At 42.1% G+C, this 24,220-nt stretch overlaps 2 protein-coding genes across 2 annotated transcripts in view; both read left to right on the plus strand.

The window, feature by feature from the left end:
* Positions 1–13,904, plus strand: part of zcchc7 (zinc finger, CCHC domain containing 7) — a 48,213-nt gene extending 34,309 nt beyond the window's left edge. The window contains exons 8-10 of the mRNA XM_076090972.1: positions 9,337–9,435; positions 10,226–10,343; positions 11,925–13,904. Coding sequence (XP_075947087.1) covers positions 9,337–9,435; positions 10,226–10,343; positions 11,925–12,532 — 825 coding nt within the window. The 3' untranslated portion in view covers positions 12,533–13,904. The remainder of the gene's footprint in view (positions 1–9,336; positions 9,436–10,225; positions 10,344–11,924) is intronic.
* A 393-nt stretch (positions 13,905–14,297) lies between these two features.
* Positions 14,298–24,213, plus strand: pgm2 (phosphoglucomutase 2). Its single transcript, XM_076090973.1, has 13 exons — positions 14,298–14,482; positions 16,002–16,169; positions 16,428–16,619; positions 18,129–18,212; positions 18,820–19,013; positions 19,283–19,472; positions 19,578–19,675; positions 20,418–20,598; positions 20,879–20,972; positions 22,258–22,387; positions 22,473–22,665; positions 23,199–23,332; positions 23,674–24,213. Exons 1-13 carry the CDS (start codon positions 14,408–14,410, stop codon positions 23,774–23,776), a joined length of 1,836 nt encoding a protein of 611 aa, XP_075947088.1. The 5' UTR covers positions 14,298–14,407; the 3' UTR covers positions 23,777–24,213.
* Positions 24,214–24,220: the final 7 nt, after the last annotated feature.

Consider the following 24,220-nt stretch of genomic DNA (forward strand, 5'->3'; position numbering starts at 1 on the left):
GATTGTTTATTTGTCAGTGCAAAATGGAGACTGTAGAGAGAAGCCGTGGCTCTTTGACTCTGAGCGAGTGATTACTGAATACTATTTGAATTGTCTGTGTTTTTGGAAAGCTTAAAATCGTTCCGTTCTCAAACGCAATCGGAGCAGCTTTGAAAATGGGAGCGATGTCACGTTTAGTGCATTAAACCGATCAATAACAGGAATGCAAAAATAATACACCAAAGAGAGAAACTGACAGAAATTATGATTATTTTAATTATTTCGTTGTTTTTTTTAATTTTATTTTTTATTTCAACGAATCATTTTGCCTTTAAAATGTCCGAAATGAGTGAAAAATGTCCAGTATCTAATGTCCAAGGTGACGGCTTAAAAAAAAAACTCCTAAATCCCACATTTATCCAATAACAATCAAACAAGAAATCAACGAGAAAAAAAGCAGTAAATTCAGCAAACAATCGGCATCTCTGCTCGACGAAAACAAAAAAAGAATAGAAAATTGTCGAGGGTTCTTTTTTTTCTTTTCTTTTTTTGCTCAGTTCTGTCTTTTACAGTATGCCACTCAATGTATTTGAACTCAACAGTGGTCGTGTTTTTTTGGAGAGATTCTTGACCAATGATCAAAAGGCAAAGAGAGGCAGAGATGGGAGGAGCACGGTGAGGTGTGAATGGATGGATGGAGAGCGGTCAGCGAAGGCAAGCAGGGCGGTTCAAGTTGAGCGACCTGCTGTCCACACACGGGGCTGCATTAATGCACGTAGAGATTATGCATAAATGCGTGCATCTGATCGTACGACACACTTGAAGTCAATGTGACTTTTCACTCTCCTGAGTGTTGTCAGGAGACCCTGCTGGGCCGGCTCAAGACCAGAGCGCCACCCCGTGGCCGCCGCGGGAAGCATCGGTCGAGGACGTTAGAACTGAGAATTTACCTCCTTTTGATTTTTAAGAACTCTGAACGTGGGTCAAATCCAAATCAGTCATCAACCTGCCGTGCGGGAGAAGAGGCCTTGTGGCATTAGATTCAACACGATTGGTATACATATAGAAATGTGCTACTACTCTGTAAGGACCAGAGGAGAGAGAGAGAGAGGAGGGGGGGGGCAGCTGGAGAGAGGTGTGACATTGTAAGAGATTTAGAGGGAATGGAGGAGAGAGAGAGAGAGCCGAGGAGGGGTGAGTGTATTAAAAAGGGAGAGGGAGACAGCAGGGTGAGTGTGTGAGCACACAGCAGCTGATTGGTACAGGTATATCGGTGTGTGAGCATTGATTTGCCGCTCTTTGGATAGCAGTGGTGACACCTGTACGCGTGTGTGTTTATTGATCTTTGGTACCTCCGCCCCAAGGTTGTGTGTGTGTGTCGAGCGGATTCTATCCCCACGGTGGTGTCAGTGTGTGTATCGATCTTTTCCTCAGTGACGTGTGTGTGTGTGTGTGTGTGTGTGTGTGTGTGTGTGTGTGTGTGTGTGTGTGTGTGTGTGTGTGTGTGTGTGTGTGTGTGTGTGTGTGTGTGTGTGTGTGTGTGTGTGTGTGTGTGTGTGTGTGTGTGTGTGTGTGTGTGTGTGTGTGTGTGTGGAAAACAAATCTGTAACCTTTTTTTTGTTCACGACAGAAATGAAGCCGTTTTAACTCCTTCTTTCTCACCTCACTGCGCTTTTTTTTCTTCTTCTCCCTTTCCATTTAGTATGTTTTATACCTTTTTGTCTCCACGAGGTTCTTTTTTTCCCGTGTGCTCGATTCACACAGGCCTTTGTCGGCGCCCAAGGTTAGGACGTTTGCCCCTTTTTAAAATCCTCTTTTCAGGAAAGGAAATACATTTACATGTCTTTAGAACACGATACAATATAAATTACTTTTCTTAACACAGTAGACCTCTTGATTTTTTTCCATTTCAAATTAAAGCTCATATTATGTGCTAAAATGTTGGAATGTTTAGTCCCATTCGAATGGCTCATGTCTTTTTCTTGCACTGGATAGTTGATCCCAACAAACTCCTTTGCGATGTCAGTGCAGCCTGAACGTACTCATCCTATAGTGTACAACTTACATCATTAGATTATGAAAAGTAGAAACACTCCTCCCACTCCAATATTACATGTATTATATTATTGTATATTTACTTTTTATGAGTTATTATTTCATTTTAAAGGGACAGATATTCACCTGGAGCTTGGCTGCAGGATGCATCACCGTTGTTCCTTAGTGAAATCTCAATTCATTGATTTATTTCCTGAAATACATCCTTGATGTTCAGAGTAATATCAGTAATAGGTTGTTTACGTATATACGTTGTTCATATATGCATTTAAAAGTGTAAATACATGACCATTTTAAGGAACAACACAAAACGTGCATCAGAACTCTGTCTGAAGTGCGCCGGTGACGTTTTCCAGATTGTAGTTTTAGATTTTTTGAAGGAAAACTGTATTCTTTTGAAAATACTGAAGTTGTTTTAAATGAGAAAATGATTTATTTCAACCATTATGTACTAATTACATGGAAATATCAAATTGGGTTTATCTTTGCTCCGAGACAAATGTATTTGTGTATTATACAAACAGGAAACATTATATAACAATCACAGACATGTTAGTCATTACAGGTTTTTGATAAACGTTCACTTTGTAGAGACGATCTTTGTGATCAAGTTTTATTCTTGACTTGTAATTGCAGGACAAGACCAGCTACAGAAAAAAAGTAGCTTAAAGTACATTTCTGGATACATTTCCAAAATACTTTTTCTCTACAGACTTCTAATGGAAATAATTAGAGCATTTGTTCACAGCTGTTTTAATGGTTTGATAGTATCTATGAGTGCACCTTTTTTCTGACCTGATCCGTCTCATTCAGCAGTGGAAGCCGGCCACAGGTGAGGCTGTTGTTGAAGGACCTTGTCAGCATGCTGTGTTAGAGTGCCCCTCAGTGGTCAAACGGAGAACTGCGCTCTGATCACCCGGTGAAGACGGGACGCTATGGGGCAGAACTTCTCTCCTGCCAACGTCCCTCTTCAGAGTATCTATCAGCAGTGGTGTAGTTTAGAAAGTGGCAGATTAAAGTGTCAGTACTTCTGGATTTAAAGTGCTCTCATATTATATATATATTATTATGATTATAAGTCCCTCTGAGGCAAATTTGTATTCCATTTTAATTTAATTAATTGCACAAAAAGACAAAAAAACAACTTAAAACTGCAGTTATTCCCAAAATATTTGTTCCTTCTAAATAGACGGGACAACGTTTCAACCACAGGTGGTCTTAAAATAAAAACCAGTCCATGGAGAACAAATAAATGGAAATGAGACGGCAGTGTGTGGGTATTTAGTTTTCTACAACTAATATGTTATTATACAATTATGATAATAATAGCAACAAAAAAAGAAGACAGCAGCTGAAAGAAAGAACAAAATAGTCAGCAAACACCACATGATATTTATACAGAAATCAATTACGTTTACAAAACTACACCATGCATGCAGCAGTGGCAGGGAACGTGATTGTTCTAAAACTGTCACGTTTGTCATTTAGGCTGTGGTGACCATGTGTCTGTGTTGAGACCCACACTTTTCTGACAACCTCAAATAATAGTTGAACCTCACAAATTACCCATAATTCCAATAACAATGAGTTAACACCGCTCTTAGCTCCTCTGTTCTTTCTGCTGAACTTGAAATCCCAGGTTTACGGTTTCGACCTTTCTTCCACTTCTTCTGTCCTTCCCTCTGTCTGGCTGACCTCCTTTTTTAAAAAAAAAATGTCATTCCTCTTTCAAGAATGAGCTCAATTCAAAAACCTCTTTAAATCCACATCTATTCAGGGAGCTGTTTTTGCTGTCTCATCATTGTACAGTATGCAGACTCTCCGATCTTCTCAGCTCCGCCACGTCAAAAGGCTCTCGCTTCTTTATTCTCCCTCAGACTGAGACACTGACGGCACAGGACACACAGGGGAGGGGACGTTTGTAAAAGGACATGGCTTTTTTTGTGTTTTCAATCTATTAAAAACGAGCAGTTGCCATGAAAGAGAGAGAGTCCTGCAGGTGAGGAAGAATAGTACAAAGCATGGCACTTAATGACAGTTTCATGGTATTCATACACTTGTACGCTGTATTTTTGGACTCTTAATTTACAACTCAAACAAATAAAATAGAGCTGAAACAATTCATTTTAATCACTAAACTGCAGAAATAACAATTTTCAATCAAAAATGCTAAACATTTGCTTGCACCAGCTTCCAATATGGGATTATTTTCCTCTGTTTTACATCTTGTTTTTGAACTGTTTATCAGACAAAACAAAGAATTTGAAGATGAGAAGTGAATCCAATGCTATTCTCTCTGCTGTCCATCAGGGGGCGACTCCTCTGGTTGTATAGAAGTCTATGAGAAAATGACTCTACTTCTCTCTTGATTTATTACCTCAGTAAACATTGTAAACATGAGTTTATGGTCTCAATCTCTAGTTTCAAGTCTTCTTCAATACAGCATGATGTTCATTTAGTAAATTACGGTCCATTTAGAGTCAAATAGACCATAAAGCAGAGTATGCTTTAGGGCGGGGCTACCTTGTGATTGACAGGTCGCTGCCACAGCATCGTCTGTGTTTTCGTCTTTCATCTTGAACCCGTTCAAAGCGTGTTTTACTTCATGAAAGTAAATTGTAACATTTTGGTCGCCTAAAAATGTTTTATTCAGCGTTCGGTTGTACTTGTAATAAGTGTCAGTCCTATAACAGAGCATAACAATAAAATGTAACAGACTGCAGCAATAATGAAAACAATAAGTAAGAGCGTTAAAGAAAAACCAAAAGGGGAGAAAAGGAAACATACAAATGTCTTCCTTTGGAAGTTTTTGGTACAGGTGTCTTCACATAGACTACATGCAAAACCATAGGAATGTACACACAAATGCGCACACACGTACACACACAGGTGCAGTGTTATCAGAGGTCTTGCAGGCTTTGCTTGGTCTTTGTGCCTTTCCGCTTAGCTGGATGGGGTCGATGTTTATGTGTGTGGAAGTGTGGGTCTGTGTGTGATTTGTTGGCTGCGATGTAAAATCACGGTTTAACATCCCGACCGGGGCATAAGAGTCCATCTATACACAGCACGTCTGGATCCCCGTCTCTCACGCACGTATGCGTCGTCTCTGTCTAATTGCTGGATATAAAGTGAATGAACACAAAGCAGCCTCTGAACTCAGCAGCTAAGAATAGAAACTGAATGACTTGGACCTAGATCTGAATAGATTAGCTCGTATCCTCTGTTCCGCCGTCCACGGTTTGACCAGATTACCTCCCAAAAAAAGGGGGGGGGGGGGGGGGTTCCTCCAGAGGTGGAAACCCACTGCCCCCCACCCCCCCGCATCACATTATCGCGACATTCCAGGAGCATTTTTCCCTCTCTCTCCTAAAGAGAAAATCAGGAGTCCCGCTGATTGTCTTCAGACCGGCTGACTGACGGGAGGAGATATGAAGAGCCTCTGGGAATTTGTGTGTGTGTGTGTGTGTGTGTGTGTGTGTGTGTGTGTGTGTGTGTGTGTGTGTGTGTGTGTGTGTGTGTGTGTGTGTGTGTGTGTGTGTGTGTGTGTGTGTGTGTGTGTGTGTGTGTGTGTGTGTGTGTGTGTGTGTGTGTGTGTGTGTGTGAGAGAGAGCTCACAAAAAGGGCACCGGGTTGGGGCTTCAGGTCTGAGTCTTTGTGAACTGGCAGACACAAAGGGGCAGAAATCACATCTGGTTATTTGGAGGACCCCTCCCCCCCTCTCCCAGTAGGCTTCCTCCTCCATAGCCCCACACACCTCCACCTTAAACAGGTCTCCAAACAACGATTGATTCTCTCCTTCCTGTCCAAGAGTGAGAGCAAACACTATAATTACATTCTTTACAATTTTGGACATTTGCACGGTTAAAAATCCCAACTGAAGAATCAATGGATTAGCAGTTTTCTAGGTAATTTATCGTATCTCCCCCCCCCCCCCCCGTTAACCTTATGTTTACATACTAGCATGCTGCATACACACACACTCACGCACCACAAGGGTGTGTTTGTTTTGGTATGGGCCCAGTCGTCGTGTTGTGTTGCGAGGCTGTTTCCGATGATAAAAGCACGCAGAGTCGGTGCCCAGCGGCTCCAGTAACTTATGCAGACCTCACCCCATCGCCGCAATAACATATGCAAAACAGAGCCAGCCAGCCCCCCCCCCCGTTACTGTTCAGATCCCGACCGCTCTCTCCTCTCACACATACACACACAAGCCTGTTTGCTTCTCGGATTGTGTTCGATAACTCTGTGTGTGTGTGTGTGTGTGTTCCTTCAGATTGTAGTCGGTAACAGTCTGAGCTTTGTGTCGGCCAAAGGATTATCACGGCTTCGCCACCAGCAGCTAAGGCAAGGAGCAGAGGAGAGCGGGGCTTAGAGAGAGACACAGTTTATACGTCGGGGACAACTGTGGGAAAACACGTGTGTGTATGTGTGTGTGTGTGTGTGTGTGACAGAGTTATGCGACTGTGTGTGTGTGTGTGCATGCATGAGAGGCCACGGATGGCTGGTTGTCTGTGTCCACCCAGCGAAGCCCTTAGGACCTTTCTTAAATACCCTCCTACACACACAGACACATCCTAAACCGTTGGTCCTCTTCCAGCTTCAGTCCCTTTTTTTGTCTGACTGGCAAAGTGTCTGAACAGCTCCAGAAGCTCTCCATGTCATATCAGCAGGAAGTGGATGAGACTCTCTCATGCCGTCTCTGCACTCAGAGGCCCGTTAGTTAAACACACACAGATGTTTTTTTTTAATGCAGACTCCCATGCTAAGAATAGTCTGTCAAGCCAGTTTATGAATGGAGAGGTTAGCCACTTTTTGGGGGAAAGCAGGAAAGATGTAGAACTGATTAATTTAACTAGATTAAATGTCATAAACAGCATCCACATAATACAAAAGGATACACTGAAAAGAAACAGGAAAAGGTAATTTAATCCGGCGTGGACAAAAGACAAAAAATATAAAAAGAAATAAACTAGACATACAGAGATGGTCTTATGCATAAACTTAAAGCATGACGGTAGCCCTAAAAGTGCAATGTAGGTGAACAGAAAGGCACACATACACACCTTTCAGATGTCAGACAAAAAAACTGCTTCATGCAGCAATTGGTCGGCCGCATGGAGGTGAGGAAGCAACATTCCTGGGACGAATTCCTTCGCCATGTTGCACCGCCGTCCTTCTACAGTAGCCCGGAACGGACGAACCAAACTCTGGCTCTCTAGCAAAAGCCATTTACGGGTTGTTGTTTTTAACGTTGCCAATCCACAACCTCACCACTAGATGCCACTAAATTCCTACACACTGCTCATTTAAGAGTCGTTAAAGGTTGTTTGAAACCACTATAAACACTTCCACTTGCCTTCAGACGTGGTTGGATAAGAACGTTGTTGGACCTAGTTTCAAGCATAATCCGTCTTTAAGACATATGACTGCAAACCACAGGGTTCTCTCCAGCAATAGTAAATGTGATTGTAAAAGTGATCAGATCTCAGATCTACAACGTTAAATCATTTCTGCCTTTGGGTTTTTTGCTACAAGATTAACATTTTAGAATCACCTGTGACATTTCACAGGTGATTCTAAAATTGTATAATTTCAAAAGCTCCTTAATGGCGTCAACAGCTGTTTATACAAGTGCTGTAAATATACAGTAAAGTACTGTAATGGATGACTTTGCAACTGCAGAGCCTGCTTCTCTCCTCAAATATAATGAGAAACTAATGTCGAGGGATATTTAAGGTTTTTTCCATTTGGAAAACTGATGCATGACTCAAACAGATGCTTGTCGACTACCATCATAATTCTGAGTGAACCACAGTCAGTGAAATCGGATTTGTTGTTTGCTTTTCGTTGATCCCAAAATCTTACATCAAGAAAGGCACCCAACTAACATTAGCTTGGTGCCAGGAGAGTCGAAGCTAAGCCTCAAACATAAATGATCTTTTGAAAAACCTTCTGAAAATACGCCCGAGTCATATTGACTTTCCCCGCGCAGCCAGACTCTTGAGGACTCTTCTCCAAAGCCCCTGAGAAAGAAAGAGCAAAGACACCAAACCGATACGATCCCACCGGCCCTTCGCCCTGTTAGCAATTTAGATGCCCCCCCCCCCGATAGGAAGCACGGGATGGAAACAGAGAGTGGGGAATGAGAGAGAGAGGGATGAAGGTTTATTCAGTTAATTAATATTGTATGAGGCAGACAACTCCTCACACACACGGTTTTTTTTGTTTGTTTTTTAAGACAACTATCACAGGTTGATGGGAGAGTAGGAGGGGATTTCATTTCTCTCTCTCTCTCTCTCTCTCTCTCTCTCTCTCTCTCTCTCTCTCTGGTGCTTTCATTCCGTCTGTGCTGGATCAGAGTACGCGGAGATAACGCGAGCCCAAGGTCAGGGAGGGAAGAGACGGAGGGAGACCTACAGCCAATTTACATGAAAGATGAATGGGCAGGGGGGTGGAGGGGTGGGAAAGGGGCGCTTGAGACGGGGACTGTGATCTCCTTAGGGTGCACATGTGTGTTTGTTGGTGTGTGTGTGTGCGCGCGCGCTCGCTCGCTCGCAAGAGGTCTGTGATCTCCTGGCCTTTGTGATGGAGATGGGCCCGGCCGGCCTGACCCGATAATGACGCGATGCTCTAATAGCATTCATCCTTTCTACCGCAAAACTACTCAAGCGGAAAAGAGAGAGAGAAGAGAGAGAGGGGGAGAGAGGAGGCGGGAAGGGGGGGCTGGAGGAGAGAGGGAAGCAGGGAGGAGGGAGAGGAGAAGAAAAGGAGGGGACGGTTAGCTAAGCTATGTTTAAGAAACGACGCAAATCATTTGTAATCTCGGAATCAGGGTTGAGAGAGGGATGAGGGGGGGGACCTTAGGTGTGTGTGTGTGTGTGTGTGTGTGTGTGTGTGTGTGTGCGCGTGTGTGTGTGTGTGAGTGTGAGAGACACTGCCTGTGTCTCCTCTCTCTCTCTCGCTCTCTCTTTATCAGTGTATATTTGCTGTGGGCGCTGGAGCATGGAAGGCTTTCAGAACGCTGGCCCATAGGGGACGGGACCCTGTGTCCAACACACACACACACACACGGTTACTTATCATACGGGGTCATTACAGGCCTCTAACTACAGACCCAGTAATCACCGGTTTACATCAGCACCCATATTCAGCGCACAATACACGGCAGCTCGTATCAATAGAGAGCATGGGAATGAGAAGAGGGAGACACCAATGGACGGTTTCACCACCATATTTATTTTATAGAGAGAAAAGAATGTTCTTGTAATAAGCCCCCTTTTCACTCTCTGCCTCTGCACTTAGACGAAGGCAGGTCTTCCCGCGAGGCAGCACCGCGAGGACCGGGGTCGGACGCAACAGGTCTACTGCTACAACTGCTCCAGGAGAGGACACTTCGGCCACGTGAGTAGCTCACTCTGTCCTGTTTTTTTATGTGACTGCTTTTAGGAGGAGGTAGAATGAAATAAAGCCCCGGGGTGACGGGCGTTAAACATTTCCAGGCACATTAAATGGGTTGCACTACAAATCAGAAGTAGTATGAATCTTACCACACACTCGATTCTTGCATGCTATAAGAGAGCTGTTTCCTCAGTTTTGCTCATTTGGGTTCAACTTGTAGACTCGTTATGCCAAATGTGAAGAAAAAATGTTGAAATTCCCATTCCCACACACCGTCGGCACTGAGTTTGTTCGATGTTTTCATGAACCTTTGTCAGGCGTCTATCTTTTTCTATCGCCTGATCTCATTTTCTCATGGGAATGTCTCCCAAGTGTGCATAACTTAAACGTGTTAACTCATCGGTGACATTGTTTCCTGGTGGCGTTGGGATTCATTACGGTCCCCATAATTCTAGTGTCCTGTCTACCATCCACTATTAAGATAAAGGCAAATATATGCATATATATATATATATATATATATATATATATATGCAAAAAGGTAAAGTAGAAAGATAAAGTTAGCTCCATGGATATTGTTCACAATGACATCACACACTACAGAATGAATGTAGTGTAATGTAGGGATTTTCTATTACAGCTTAACCTCTGCCTCTCCTTTGCAGTTTGACTTTGTGACTCATATTGTTTTTAATACAATACAACACATCTGTTTTTGTCGTCTTTGTATGTGACTTTTGTGTGTGTGTGTGTGTGTACACATGGCGTCATGCATTTGTGTGTTTTCCCTCAGGCGTGTAAATGGCAGAGGATGTACAACGGGATGTATCCCAGCACCCCGTTCATCAACCTCTACGACACGAAGAAGGACGTCGGAAGCAGAGAAAAGTGGATCGTGTCGAAGGTTAAAGGTGAGTCACACAAACGCTCCATCTGCTCGTCTTTATTACGACATCTCTCTGACCTCTGGCCTTCTGCCACTATATAAAGCTGAAGGGTTTGTTAGGGGGCAGTTGTGGAAGAAGTATTTACATTTGCTCAAGTCAAAGTACCAATACATGAATGTAAAAATACTCCATTGCAAGATAAAAACACTTTGTTGTACTTCAGTAAAAGTACCCACTCAAAATGTGTTTGACCTCGACTATGCTGACTTTTATCTGTAACAAAGTCTGTCGCTGGAGAAGTGCCACATTCCTCTACTGAACGGGGGAATGTCTGTGCGCTTCCCTAAAAATCTGATTCAAAACGTACTCAAGCTAGATTCGGTACATCACAAAATCAAAAGCCGATGTCTGGTACGCAAAAAACGGCAACACATGTCAAAGAGGAAGAAGTCTGAGCCACAAGACTGAAACCTCCAGCGCAGAGAGGACCTGTGAGAGCAGAGTGTGGGAGTTGTCATGAGCAAAGTGAAACGTTTTGACAGCAAACACAGTAGGGTTGTGCAGTTTTTGGACGTAAACCAGACCCTGGATCATCTCACTAGATATTATTGTATGTTTTACAACCACTAACGCTGTGTCAGCCACTGCCAGCTACAAGCTAACAAGCGGCATAAACAAACAAAAGATGCTATCTACGTTTACCATTGTGATACGTCTGCTAGTCGCCCATTCTGGTGCAGACTTTTTATCTGAGTCAAACGTGGAGAACAATTTCAGAATGAACTTTTTAACCATGTTAAACAAAATGTTTATCATAGCAGAGTGTTCTTACATACTTAAAACGTGTCCCGAGGGGAACTTTAAAGTATTAAAAGTAAAAAGTACTTTATTCATTTATTATTTGTTATTATTTATGACTTTGTTAGATTGTTAATCAGTGTGTAAGCGGCATTCGTACCTTTTTAGCTAGACAGTATGTACTGTTTGGTAATGTAGTCCAATCGTGAGGTTATTAATGGGACAGAAAAGAAGAATAGCAAAGCGATGTTAGACAAATTTATATATGTATTTTTTTATTTTTCTCTAATCTGTGCTTTATTGTAAAAATCTCTTTGGAAAGGAACTAGTAACTGCAGCTGTCGGATAAATGTAGCGCAGTAAAAAAAAGGTTCCAACTGAAATGTAGTGGAGTAGAAGTTGCATAAAACTTTACTCAAGTACAGTACTTGAGTAAATGTACTTAATTACTTTCCACCACTCATTAGGGGTCAAACCGTACACAAAGTTTGATGGGGTGGGAAGACAAAAGATTACATTTTCTTGACAGTTATTTTAAAAAATTAAACGCTAAACTGTTGAGTTCACTCAAACAGATGTACGTGATGAGTAAATGGTAACGATAGTGATCCTCTACTTGAATCACAGCACAGCAGAGCTGATGGTTCACACTGCTATGCTGTTATGATTTTACATTGTTTAATGTAGCTTTATGCGGAGATAAAAACATGACCAGAGTCGGGTTAAATATCCACACGGCTTTTGTCAAACTTGACTTTTCATGACCAAATAAATAACGAAAGCCTTTTTGCCTCCGTCTCCCCCCAGAACTGAAGAAAAGCGGCTTTCTTCTGGCCAGCTCTCAGACCCCTCTCACTCCAGGACCGCCAAAGAAGAAACAGAAAGTCGGCTATCACAACAGCTACCACCAGGCGAACCACACGCCTCGCCAGAGCCCCAACACCCACAAACCCAACCACCTCTTTTTTAAGGACAGCGACGTCTTCGGGGCCGCAGCGCCCAAAACCAAAAAGAACAATAAGCACAAGCAACAAGAAAGCAATGTGAAAACGTGGAAACCCAAGAGACCGGTTCCCACCTCCAAAGACCCTCTCCCAGCAGCTAAAGTCTTCGTGGATGAAGCGGAGGACTTTCCCAGAGGTGGAGGCAAAGGCAAGGATATACAGAAGACGAGGAAGAGGGCGAAGAACAGGAAGCACGCTCCTTCAGCGCCATCAGAAGTGCACAGAGAGGGCAGGCCGGACCGTCTCCGTTGGACTGTGACCGGAGAGATGCAGGGTTCGGCGTCGAAGCAGCAGAAGGGGAAGAAGAACAAGAAGAATCGTCAAAAAGCGAAGAACCGCGCAGATGTACACCCGACGGATGAGAACCTGTTCATCATCAAACAGAGGAAACAGAAGAAACATAGCAGATAGCGGCGGTTCGTGTGAGGCGGAGGCGTCTGCAGAACCCGTACACAAAGCTTGCGTTCATGACGTTTCGGGATGTCTCAGACATTTTGCCGACTCAGGTCTTAGTTGGAGATGCCAGTGCTGCTTTGAGGGGTTCATCGGACTTTCTTTCTTTTTTTTATTACTGAAGACGTTTTGACACAGTAGGAAAAGCATAGACGTAAATAATGAAATGAATGAAGGCTGAATGTTTCAGGGTCCTGGCGTCGTGCACGACCGACTCACTGTCACGCTGTCGGGGCCTTACTGGGACACATAATTCAGTACTAAAAAGTACGTAACTTTGAAAGATATCTACTTGATTTGAAACTTCTGAATACACTTTTGCTCAAAATGACCTATTTTGGATCTTTTAATGTCCAGTATGAACAGGAGGGATTTAAGAAAAATTGTGAAGCTATCCTTTCAATGTTATTTCCACTTGTGATTTTCCTACTATGAGGAGTCAAAATGTCTGCTGAGGAAAGAAAGCTGCTTTTATTCAGTCTTAAGTCATCTCCACAGTTCTAACGGGCAGCGGCGAATTATTTAGTTGCCTTAACTTATCAGTTATCAGTAAATGGTTTATTAAGTCATGCTTAAGATGATCAAATTATGTCCTTATCATGTTCTCTCATTTCGTTGTTCACATAATTTGAATTAAAAACAGACTCTGATCTTTGAAGTAGAATTAGATCATTTCCTAGTGCCTCTGCTTTCCCAAAGAAAGGGGGATCTTTTTTCCAAATACTCTTGGAAATGGTCCGTTTTTCATTTAGAACTGAAGAGATGCCCTTTTTTTCTACACTACATTTGTAAATGATCTAAATATATGAACATACGGTAAATACCTCTATTAAACATGTTTGATGCAACTCTGCAGGAAGTTATGATCTGGATAGAATGCATCACTGATGGTATTCACCCTTTCAACCATCCACTACATCAATTCAGTGAACATGATTAAAGAAAAGAGGTTGAGATGTTTCCTTGATAACATGAATACTGGCTGCCTGAAGTCTCTGCGATAAATACAACTTGAGTGTGCTCTGTCGTGACTTCTTATTTCCTTCATTCAGGAAGAGAAGTTTGTTGTGTGATTAATATAAAACCTGTTCAAAAAGTTGTTTTTTTTTAGATACTCCCATAATTATTTACATTGCATTTGTGATGCAATTTATATTGATGATACATTAAAATCATTTGGTTCCAGCACCATAACGATCACATGGGGAAGTTATGTGCTCACAATGCCACCAGTAATGGCCAAAAAGAATGAAGACTGGCATTTTAACAATCTTTCTCACATTTTATAAACCAAATAAAAGTAAATAAAAAAATAATTTTCTGCTCAAAATATTCCTGACTATGACTGCATACAATATGAAGTAGTTTCCCTGTACATTACTGTACTGGGAAACTAGAGTTTTGCTGACACATTCAACTGTTTAGGATGACCATCTAAACACTGAGGGCAATTTTCCTTTCTCAATCCAAACTAAATTGTAAAGTTGGCCACCCTGTAGTGTTAAGTGGCATAAAAAAGGACATAATACAGTGAAAGTACAATAAAGTGAAGTACTGCAGTAAACACAGTACTTGATTAAATGTATGCAATAACTGAACTACGTTATTAAACTTCCCACCTGTTGGAAACAGTCAGCGACGTAATCCGTAATTTCGATTTTTGCGTCAACCAGTGAATGCAACAGATGAGAAGTTCGTGACGCGTTACGTCGCTCCGCCCCGCGCGCTAGGACAGCGCGAGTGGTCACGTTTTTACAGCTGCATTTCTTGCTGCAAAGGCTTCCGCGTGAGCAGTAAGCTTCTGACAGCGTCTCGGCTCTGCAAAGAAGGGAAATGGAGAGCGGTTTGTCCTCAACGGGGGACACCATGCTGGACCAGGCTGTCAGCCAGTGGCTGCAGTACGACAAGGTAGGCTGACAGCTAGCGAGCTAGCTTAATGAGCCGTGGTCAGTGTGTCTACCTGGCGTTACATACAGTTACGTGATTCAGTGTTGGGCTAACTTCCAGTGTGTTAATGTAGGGTAGTTTATAACATTAGGAAAACGACGACGGATAATTAGTGGTAACGCCAAACAGCTGTTTAAAAATATAACACTCACTAGTTCACTAATGTGTGGCATCAGGTGCTGCGTCAGTGAAAGGCTACACACAACGTTAGCTGCTGCTTCATTGTTAGCTCTTGGTCAATTAGCTAAACTTTATTGTGCTACGTTATAATGCTGTATTTTACAGATCTGTAATTTCTTAATGATTGCTATAAAGACATTTTAAAGAACTAGCTATGTTAATTCATGAGAATATAGTGTCACTGTTTATTATCCCCTTCCAGACCAATCATTATTGTCAATTCATTTTTAGTTTGACCTATAAAGTCAGTTCAGGAAGTTGTACTTAGTTCTTCAATGGAGCAGTTCTTCAATGGAGGTTACCTTTATATATTTTATGTTTATATAATTACCATGGAGGAAAGTCCCAGTATGTTGTGCTGTAAATGCATGAATCAAATATAAAAGCCTCACGTGCCACACGACGGTCCTCCTCCATACAGACTGATGTGCTACTGTGTTGAGGAGCACACAGATGTGTAAGCAGGCTAACATGCATCCGGCCATCTGACCAACACAAACCGAGTCATACATGGTCTTTACGAGACATGGGATGCCACTAATCGGGGCACACTGGAAGAGAGACCCTGGTTCATTAGTCTCAACATGATTGCATTAGGGCGGCTTGCTCAATATGACCCATGGACCCATTCTCTGTATTTATGACACCAATTTGTAACCAGACTTTTTTTTTTTTATTGGTGAAAATACAGGCGGAGCACAATTGTTCTGTATTTAACGTTTCCTTCAACCAGACTAATTCTTTGGTCTTAAGTTTATGCTTTATATAGAAAATGGACACATTCATTCAGTCAAATTGAAATGCACCATAGTTGACAAAGATGTCTTGCCTTTGCTTGTAAGTCAGTCAGGAGAACAAACGTCCTCGACACTGCACACAATCTGAACTACAGCTGAAACAATTGATCAACGATTTGACGGGAAATTAACAAATTTTCATTTCACTCTATTAGTTTTATAAAGACAACAGACTCAGAACAACACTTCTGCCACTCGGCTAATTTTCAACTGCAGTTATCGTCAAAGATGTGTTCTAAAACATCTTGCCAAACATTTTGATCAATTCATTTTTAAATTAATTTTCATAAGTAAAACAGCTAAAACTACTCTTTATAACAGACAAAAAAACAAAACAATTGGCAGCCCTAAGAAGTGACATAAACATTCTCTTTAAATCTTCCATCAGAAATCATCATAATGTCTTTGCAAAAAGGATGTCCAGTTGTAAGCGCTACATTACAGTTTTTGATAAATATAGGTAAGTGTATATAAAACATGTGGGCATGATTTTCCTCCCTCAGAACCCTAAGACGGCATCGATGGTGCGGGACCTGGTGAGAGACGGAGCGGTGGAGGCTCTGAAGAAATGCTTCTCCTCCAGGATGGAGTTTGGTACAGCAGGTCTGAGAGCAGCCATGGGCCCCGGCACGTCCTGTATGAACGAGCTCACTATCATCCAGACCACACAGGTCGGTGAACAGATAAACTGCTACCACACATTAAGCATCAACTTGCATGCAAAGCCACGCGTGCACGTCATTGATTCTTGCTCTCTGCTGTTTGAAGACACTCCAAACTCTCTGGTGGTTGGCTGCACAGCTCACATGCCAACATCTTGTTACATGTCACTGTAGGATCTCAGTGGAGCTGCTGTGAAATATCCTTCACTGCATTTTAAACACACGATTTCTCTTATTTCCCCAAATTTAAAAAAAAATCTTTTACAGGGTTTCTGTAGCTACCTGGAGAAGACTTTTGATAACTTCAAGGATCGAGGGGTGGTAATCGGGTACGACGCCCGTGCCCACCCGCCCAGCGGGGGCAACAGCAAGCGCTTCGCCAGCCTGGCTGCAGCTGTGTTCATCAGCCGAGGGGTGCCGGTCCACCTTTTCTGTGACATAACCCCAACACCATTTGTGGTAATATCTTAAACTTCTTTATATATAGATATAAATAATATCATATTGCAGTCACAATGTCTTTAAACAGAAGTATCATTTTACTGCTTACAATTTTAAACATGCTTCATATCACATTTGTCGGGCAAATTTGTGATTTAAAAAACAAGTTGTTCAAGTCGGATCAGTTTGCTGGTGGAGCAGGTGACAGTGGCACAGAAGCTAAAGGGAAATTCCATTCAAAAAGTACACTTCCCCTTTGTATACCGCCGGTTGCATAATGCACATAGGATTCACCAGCTAATGCTCAGTTTAAAACTTGTGACCATTCACCTGACTTTATGTCCACACTAAACATGCAGAAACCACACAAGATATTCTTTTTTACATAAGCTTCTATTTTCTGACATTTTCAAATGAAACATCAAATGTCTGTCATCATATTTCATGACATCAGCATATTTCATGACATCGTCATGTTTTATGACATAGTCACCCTAAAAAACTAGATTTTTTCTTATTGTGGCTATATAAAGGTAGTTTATGGGGCTGTTAGATTGCTGCTAGATCATCCGGTTAATACAGGTGTGTGCCTCCCTTTGTGTGCGGTAAGCGGGACGGCAAACTGTTATCTGACCGCAGTCAGCAGAACATTTCTTCATATATAAAAAAATGTACATTTTGGAAATTATTCAACTATCCTTTCTTTCAATACATTTTGACTTTATTAGTAGTTATTGTAAATGTTTGGATCAGGAGTCGGAAACAATCCCACAGCCACCAATGGAATCTAATTCTACAAACAGTGTAATGCTAATAGCTTAAGTGTAGCCTGATCTTTATCTGCAACTATTCTGTACAACCCTAATATTCCTATTGATTCCTATTCCTATTGCAGCCTGACAATGATCACACAACTATTTAGGTATGAATGAATTTGGTAATTTTAAACACAGAATGACCCGCAGCCACAAACTAGGACCAGTCAGGACTACTGTCGGCCGCTCCCATCACTCTAACTTTACACTGCTCATTTGTTTGTGTAGTTGTGGGGACACTGAGTCAGACACCTCATGATGGTCTTTTTTTTGTCTGACAAATACACAGATTGTGAAAAAGTTTATTAGTTATTTCCAGATTTTCACCTGTATTTAATGTCCCCATGCATGTCCTGCAGCAACTAGTTTACAATAAATAAGTCGATGTGTTTATGGTGGAGAAGGTATGTGGGCAGCACAGCAGAGGTTATGTTTCCACTAACAGGAGGGGAAAAGAAGCACAGCACATAGATGTTTTACTGAAGTGACACACTAACCTCCAGTCCAAGATAACTTGTAGCAAAAACATACTGAAATGACCGCTGTAAAATTGTTCTTCAAGGACTGGTTATATACAACTGTCAACATTTTCTTTTTTTCTCTCACATTGTGTTTTATACATTATACTGTGTTTTATACAGTATACGGCAACGTCTGGTATGATCTTTGAGTATATTGGAAAAGTGACATATTTCTGTCCTGCTCCCTGCAGCCGTTCACAGTCTCACAACTGGGTCTGTGTGCTGGTATCATGGTGACCGCCTCTCACAACCCCAAACAGGACAATGGCTACAAGGTGACGGCTTTTACTTACCTACTTACTTACATGCTTGCTCACAGCGTGCTATTTTGCTTAGTAACTTTCTTACCTTCTTGCTTGCTTACTTGCTTGTTTGTTTGTCTGCTTACTTACTTACTTTCTTGTTTGCGTACTTTCTTGCTATTTTGTTTGCCTGCTTAATTACCTATTTACTTATTTTCTTGCTTACTTTCTTTCTTGTTTACTTACTTACTTGCTATTCTGTTTGCTTGCTTACTTACTGACATACTTGTGAGTTCCTGTTTTATTTGTCTTATATGTTGTGTGTATATATATATATATACCAAACTCAGTTCACTATATATATATATAGATAGATGGATAGTGAACTGAGTTTGGTTTTGACTGTTGATTGGACAAAACAAGCAATTTGAATACGTCACATACATTTGACTGCAGGAAATGATTATGTCCTTTTTTAAATGTTCTCACATTATGTAGAAAAACATTAAATTAATTTAAAAAATCAATAAATGAGAAAGAATTGGCAGATTTATCGATATTGAAAGCAATAGCTAGTTACGGTCCTCATTCCTGGTTCTATCTGCTGACTCGGTCCTCCGCTGCTCGGTCTGTGTCTCAGGTGTACTGGGCGAACGGAGCCCAGATCGTGTCTCCTCATGACCGAGGTATCTCCAAGGCCATAGAGGAGAACCTGGAGCCCTGGCCAGAGTCCTGGAGCGCAGAGGAGGCCCTGAAGAGCCTCCTGCTCAAAGATCCCTACCAGGACATCCACACGGAATACTTCAAAGCCATCCAGAAACACTGTCATCACAGGTGCTTCATAGAGAACTACCGACTGAGCAGCAACTTACATTTTAGAAACCTGAGGGAGGCTTGACTCGAGGCTTAGAACGAGGAAACTGTTTTCCATTGATGATTGTAATGTTTTGCTGCTTGACATCTGAAATGCATGTATGAAATACCACTGTAGGCCATACTAGGACACACACACACACACACACAAAATATACTAGAGTTTAAATAAGGAAAAACAAAGACGCATAAAGAAAAATGAATGTTTTGACTGGCTTCTTTCCTCACAGGGACATAAACAAGAGGTCAGAGGTGAAAATTGTGCATACATCTGTGCACGGCGTTGGCCACACATTTGTCCAGTCAGCTTTCAAGGCCTTCGACCTTCACCCTCCATACGCTGTAGAGGAACAGAAAGATCCAGACCCGGAATTCCCCACGGTGAAATATCCCAACCCCGAGGAAGGAGAGGGAGTGCTGGTATGTTGCGGACATTCACATCACATGCGGTCACGTATAGACGGTGTGTTTTTGGTTGAAGGTGCAATGTGTGTGTGTGTGTGTGTGTGTGTGTGTGTGTTGCAGACACTGTCATTTGCACTGGCAGACAGGGAAGGGGCCACTGTTGTGTTGGCGAACGACCCTGATGCTGATCGACTGGCCATTGCTGAGAAGCAGGAGAGGTCAGTGTTGATGCTCCATCCTTCAACAGTTCATCAGTGGTTACCTTCCTATCTGCCTAAAAGTATTCGTCTGATGTAAATGAAGAGAGGGTCAGTTGACGTGTGCCAATATGAAAGTGTCATTATCTCAGTATTTCATATTATTGTGATAGATTAGAGGAAAATCTTAGCATAAAAATAAGAGAATGTATAAAAAAAACCTAACATTTTGTTGTCATTGGAGCTGTTTTCAATTCAACGCATTACACAAAAAATTTTTTAAACAACAATGTTCTTTGTCCTCATGTTCTACAAGTGCAAGGATGTCACACCCCTTTGAGAAGAGTTTGAAATGTTGTAAACCTCTGATTGAGATGATTAAGAATGTTTATGTAAAGTGGGTTCACCAAAAACAAAAAATTAGAACCAGGTGTTTGGAAATAACTAGCCACCAAAATCCCTGTGAAATGTTGTGAATATTAAATATTTTCGCATTTAATTATTCATTAATTTCCCTGTTCAGTTGCATGTTTTGAAAGTGTTATGTCCCTACATCTTTGTCTCAGTAGCGATTTTAAAGCCACCTCCACATGGCCAAGAATATACAGTCCAGAAATATCAGTATCGCCCTTAAAAAGCCATCCTGGGTCATTTTTGCGCAACAGCAGATTGTGAACTCCTCACAGAGGAAATGCTTTGAATAACACAGTCTGCTGGTATAAACGGTTGTTTGTTACGTAACGTCCGTCTCTCTCTGTGTCAGTGGACAGTGGCGAGTGTTCACTGGTAACGAGTTGGGGGCGTTGCTTGGCTGGTGGATGTTCCGCTGCTGGAAAGGGCAGAACTGTGACGCTGCTGCGGTGAAAAACCTCTACATGCTGTCCAGCACCGTCTCCTCCAAGATACTGCGCGCCATCGCTCTCAAGGAAGGCTTCCACTTTGAGGTGACGCTCGTCAAGTCCAAGGCTGTGATTTGTGTCCAAACGTGTGTTTTACTGCAACAGGAAGACAGCTGTAAAAACATGTTCCTGTATTTCAGGGTCTCATGAAATGCTTTCAGCAAGAACACTTTAAGAGAAAGTTGGAAATAAATGTGGCCAATGGATGCTAATGATACAGTTAAATGCACTCTATTATTGGGAGGCTTCTTCACCATTGCAAGTGTTGCTTGTAGTTATTATTTCAAATCACATTTGACGTCTACTGTTGACGCTGTTTGGACAGGAAACACTGACGGGGTTCAAGTGGATGGGAAACCGAGCCAGAGACCTTTTGGACCAGGGCAAGACTGTTCTGTTTGCCTTTGAGGAGGCCATAGGTATGCACGCACACACGTTGTCCACGGGCATAATCATAGGAAAGTGGTTCTGATTAATGCTCTGATTAACGATCCTCCACGATGTCACAAAGTACGTTGATTTGATCAGTAAGTAGTCACCTGATGTACATGTATCTAGGGTCAGCTGACGGCCAAGATATAAACTTGGGTGAGGCGTTGACTGACCTTACTTGATAATAGAAACTGCAGAAGAGGAGTACACATAGAAGTCAATGCACACTTTAAATTAAAACATGTAGAATGGCAAAGTTTGTTAGGTGCAATAAATATGCAGTTTCTCGTGTAGTCTGTCTTCGTGTCCTCACTCTGTCCTGCTACATGTGTCTCAGCGTGGGATGTAGGATTGGAGGCCCCTTGTCTTTGTTGTTTTTTGCCTTTATTATATCCACATTACTGATGAATATTAATCAAAAATCTCATTGTGTAAATATTTTGTGAATGCACCAATAGGCAACCGTACAATATCGTTAAAATATTGAGATCTCAGTAATTGGTCAAAAATATTGTGATATTTGACTTTTCCCCCATATCGCCCAGCCCTACTCTTAGTATAAGCAGTATATCCTTCAACATTTTCTACTGTTTGGGCCACAATTTGACCCTTTGCCTAGTCCCTCCCTCGAACGCAGACTGGCCAATCACAGCGTAGCATCGGCCAGCTCTGACCAGGGTTCCGACAACCATCTGGCTCTGCTCCTTAGACTGCAATTGTTTCTCTCTGAAATTTATATATATATATATATTTTTTTTTCTCATCAAATGCAATTAGTGACAGTGTGGGCTCCATGGTAACGCAGCTCTGACAGCTTGATGGAGAAGCAGTGGGAGGCGGGGCTTAGCGAAGGGTCAAAACGTTGCGTTCTTTGTTTCAGAGCAATAAGCCAGCTCTCTTCAACTTCTTCAGACGCTTCCTCTCACACATGTAGCAGCAAATGTCTTCTGAAGTGTCACTGGTTTTGTAACTATGTCGTACAGTTACTAGTTAAATGAACACATCAACCATTAATATCAGAAGGCATGAAAATATCAGTGGTGTCAACTGAGGACCTTGGTTGAAGGTCGCTTGATGTTAATACGACAGATCAACGCATACATCACATACTTTAGTACATTCCCATATAACATGATTGTGATCCTGTAATTGGAATCGCATGCCTTTGCACCCACTGTTAGTAATAGAAGCAAGTGACCGACAGCAGCTGGAGGTTTATGCACACTGGGGATGAACTGAAAGTGTGTGTGTGTGTGTCTGTGTCTGTTTCAGGGTACATGTGCAGTCCCTCTGTATTGGACAAGGATGGAGTGAGTGCTGCAGCCATAGCAGGAGAGATGATTTCCTATCTGGCCACGAAAAGCTCAAGCCTTTCTCAACAAGTCACTGCCATCTATGAAGAGTAAGCATGTTTAAATTACACTCGTCTGTCTTTGATTTGTCTTTGTAAGATACTGCAGACTTGAGCTCTGTCTCTCTCTCTACAGGTACGGCCACCACATCAGCAAGAACTCCTACTTCATCTGCCACGACCAGGATGTGATCCGCAGCTTGTTCGACCGCCTGCGCAGCTACGGCGGCCAGAAGGACTCGTATCCCACTGAATGCGGCCGCTTCTCCATCTCTGCTGTACGAGACCTGACCACCGGCTACGACAGCAACCAGCCCGGTAACAAGGCTGTAAGTGGACCCACATGTTACAAACACGACTCCCAATAAATGATAATGCTGCTCCATCGCGAAAGACAAGTTATCAAAAAAGAGATTTTCAATTGGTTTTACCTGGTTCAATAAATAAGACAATTAGCAACTGTTTGCTAATTGTCTTATTAACACTGATTTTGGGGCGGTTGAAATAAGTTTTTGAGTCAATAGTTCAAAAGAAAAAGCTGCTTTAACAAAACCACAAAAACAATCTGTATCGGCCGATATGGCTCAGTGAAGATCGGCAATCCGTTCCGGCGGCAAAAAACCTGATCGGTTATCTCTTAAAATCATAGTTGCTTTTTTTTTTTTTGCTGGTCCGACTTGTGACCCAAAACCGTGATACGATCCGACCCGACCCATGATTTTGTGATCCGTTGCCCCACTATTGATATTGTACGCACATGTGTGTGTTGATGGAGAACTTCCCTCTAGCTGTCCTTCCAAACAATAGTTTCCTTTCTGCTGATGTTTTCCCATCCATCCCTCCTTCCTCTCTGGTGTCCCAGGTCCTTCCCACCTCCAGCTCCAGTCAGATGATCACCTTCACCTTCTCCAACGGGGGTGTGGCCACCATGAGGACCAGTGGCACGGAGCCAAAAATCAAATACTACACTGAACTCTGTGCTGCTCCTGGCAACAGGTAGGTCGCCGTAGAGACCAGGCCAGGGAAGTGACAAACGTCTTCAGCTAATGATTACTTTGATTGTCCATCATTTAAACTATAAAATGTGTGAAAATATTAAGCTTACAATTTCCCACAGTAAAACCCAAGTTGAAGGATTTACATGTGATGTTAGTCAAACTCAAATGATATTCTCACCTTGGTGAAGCTGGCGTGAAGAATTGTTACATTTGTTTTTACTTGAACATTGCCGGGTACTTTTCTGTAGGTCAGCTAATTGTTTTAGCTCTAAATGTCACCTGGACACCGTTGATTGGCCTCTTTTGTTTCCCCCTTTGACTCTTTGCGTCCTCTAACAGTGACGTGACGCACCTGAAGAAGGAGCTGGACGACTTGGTTGACGCCATTGTTGAAAGCTTCTTTGAGCCCGAGAAGAACAAGCTGCAGCCCAAGCCGGAGTAGAGCGCCGACAGACCCACCCACACACACACACACACACACACACACAGTTGTGACTGATATCTCTGACCAGCGTTCCACATCATGTCTTAATCATGTCTTAACATCTTTAATGCTAGTAAGGTACCGCATTGAAAGTTAAGCTGTCATTCCAGAGTTAGCTAGTTAGTAAAATGACCAAGCCTAAAAGCTTATAGCACCACCAAGTGGAGATATTGTGCTTGTACTGCTCATTACTTGATGTGAATAGTTAACATTCAAAGGGACTCTGACACCACAACGTTAAATCTACAAATAAGACATTTCACTTCCCAGGATGTAGTTCATGTTGACTCTAGAAGTGTGTATCCAGTAGCTCACCTTTTACTCATGTGCCTCCCATTCCACAATGCTTTGCCGAAAGTACAATCTAACTCAATAAAACAAATTTTAAAAAAAAAGGTTTCT

The sequence above is a fragment of the Anarhichas minor genome, unplaced genomic scaffold, assembly GCF_050575085.1.
Source record: "Anarhichas minor isolate MPS153535 unplaced genomic scaffold, ASM5057508v1 ptg000014l, whole genome shotgun sequence".
NCBI classification, from domain to species: domain Eukaryota; kingdom Metazoa; phylum Chordata; class Actinopteri; order Perciformes; family Anarhichadidae; genus Anarhichas; species Anarhichas minor.

Bases quoted from the DNA above. Each gene is read 5' to 3' on its own strand.
- pgm2 (XM_076090973.1), top strand. From the start codon at position 14,408: ATGGAGAGCGGTTTGTCCTCAACGGGGGACACCATGCTGGACCAGGCT. The intron at 16,170-16,427 runs GTCGGTGAACAG...AATCTTTTACAG, and splicing joins CTATCATCCAGACCACACAG to GGTTTCTGTAGCTACCTGGA. The intron at 19,473-19,577 runs GTATGTTGCGGA...TGTGTGTTGCAG, and splicing joins AGGAAGGAGAGGGAGTGCTG to ACACTGTCATTTGCACTGGC.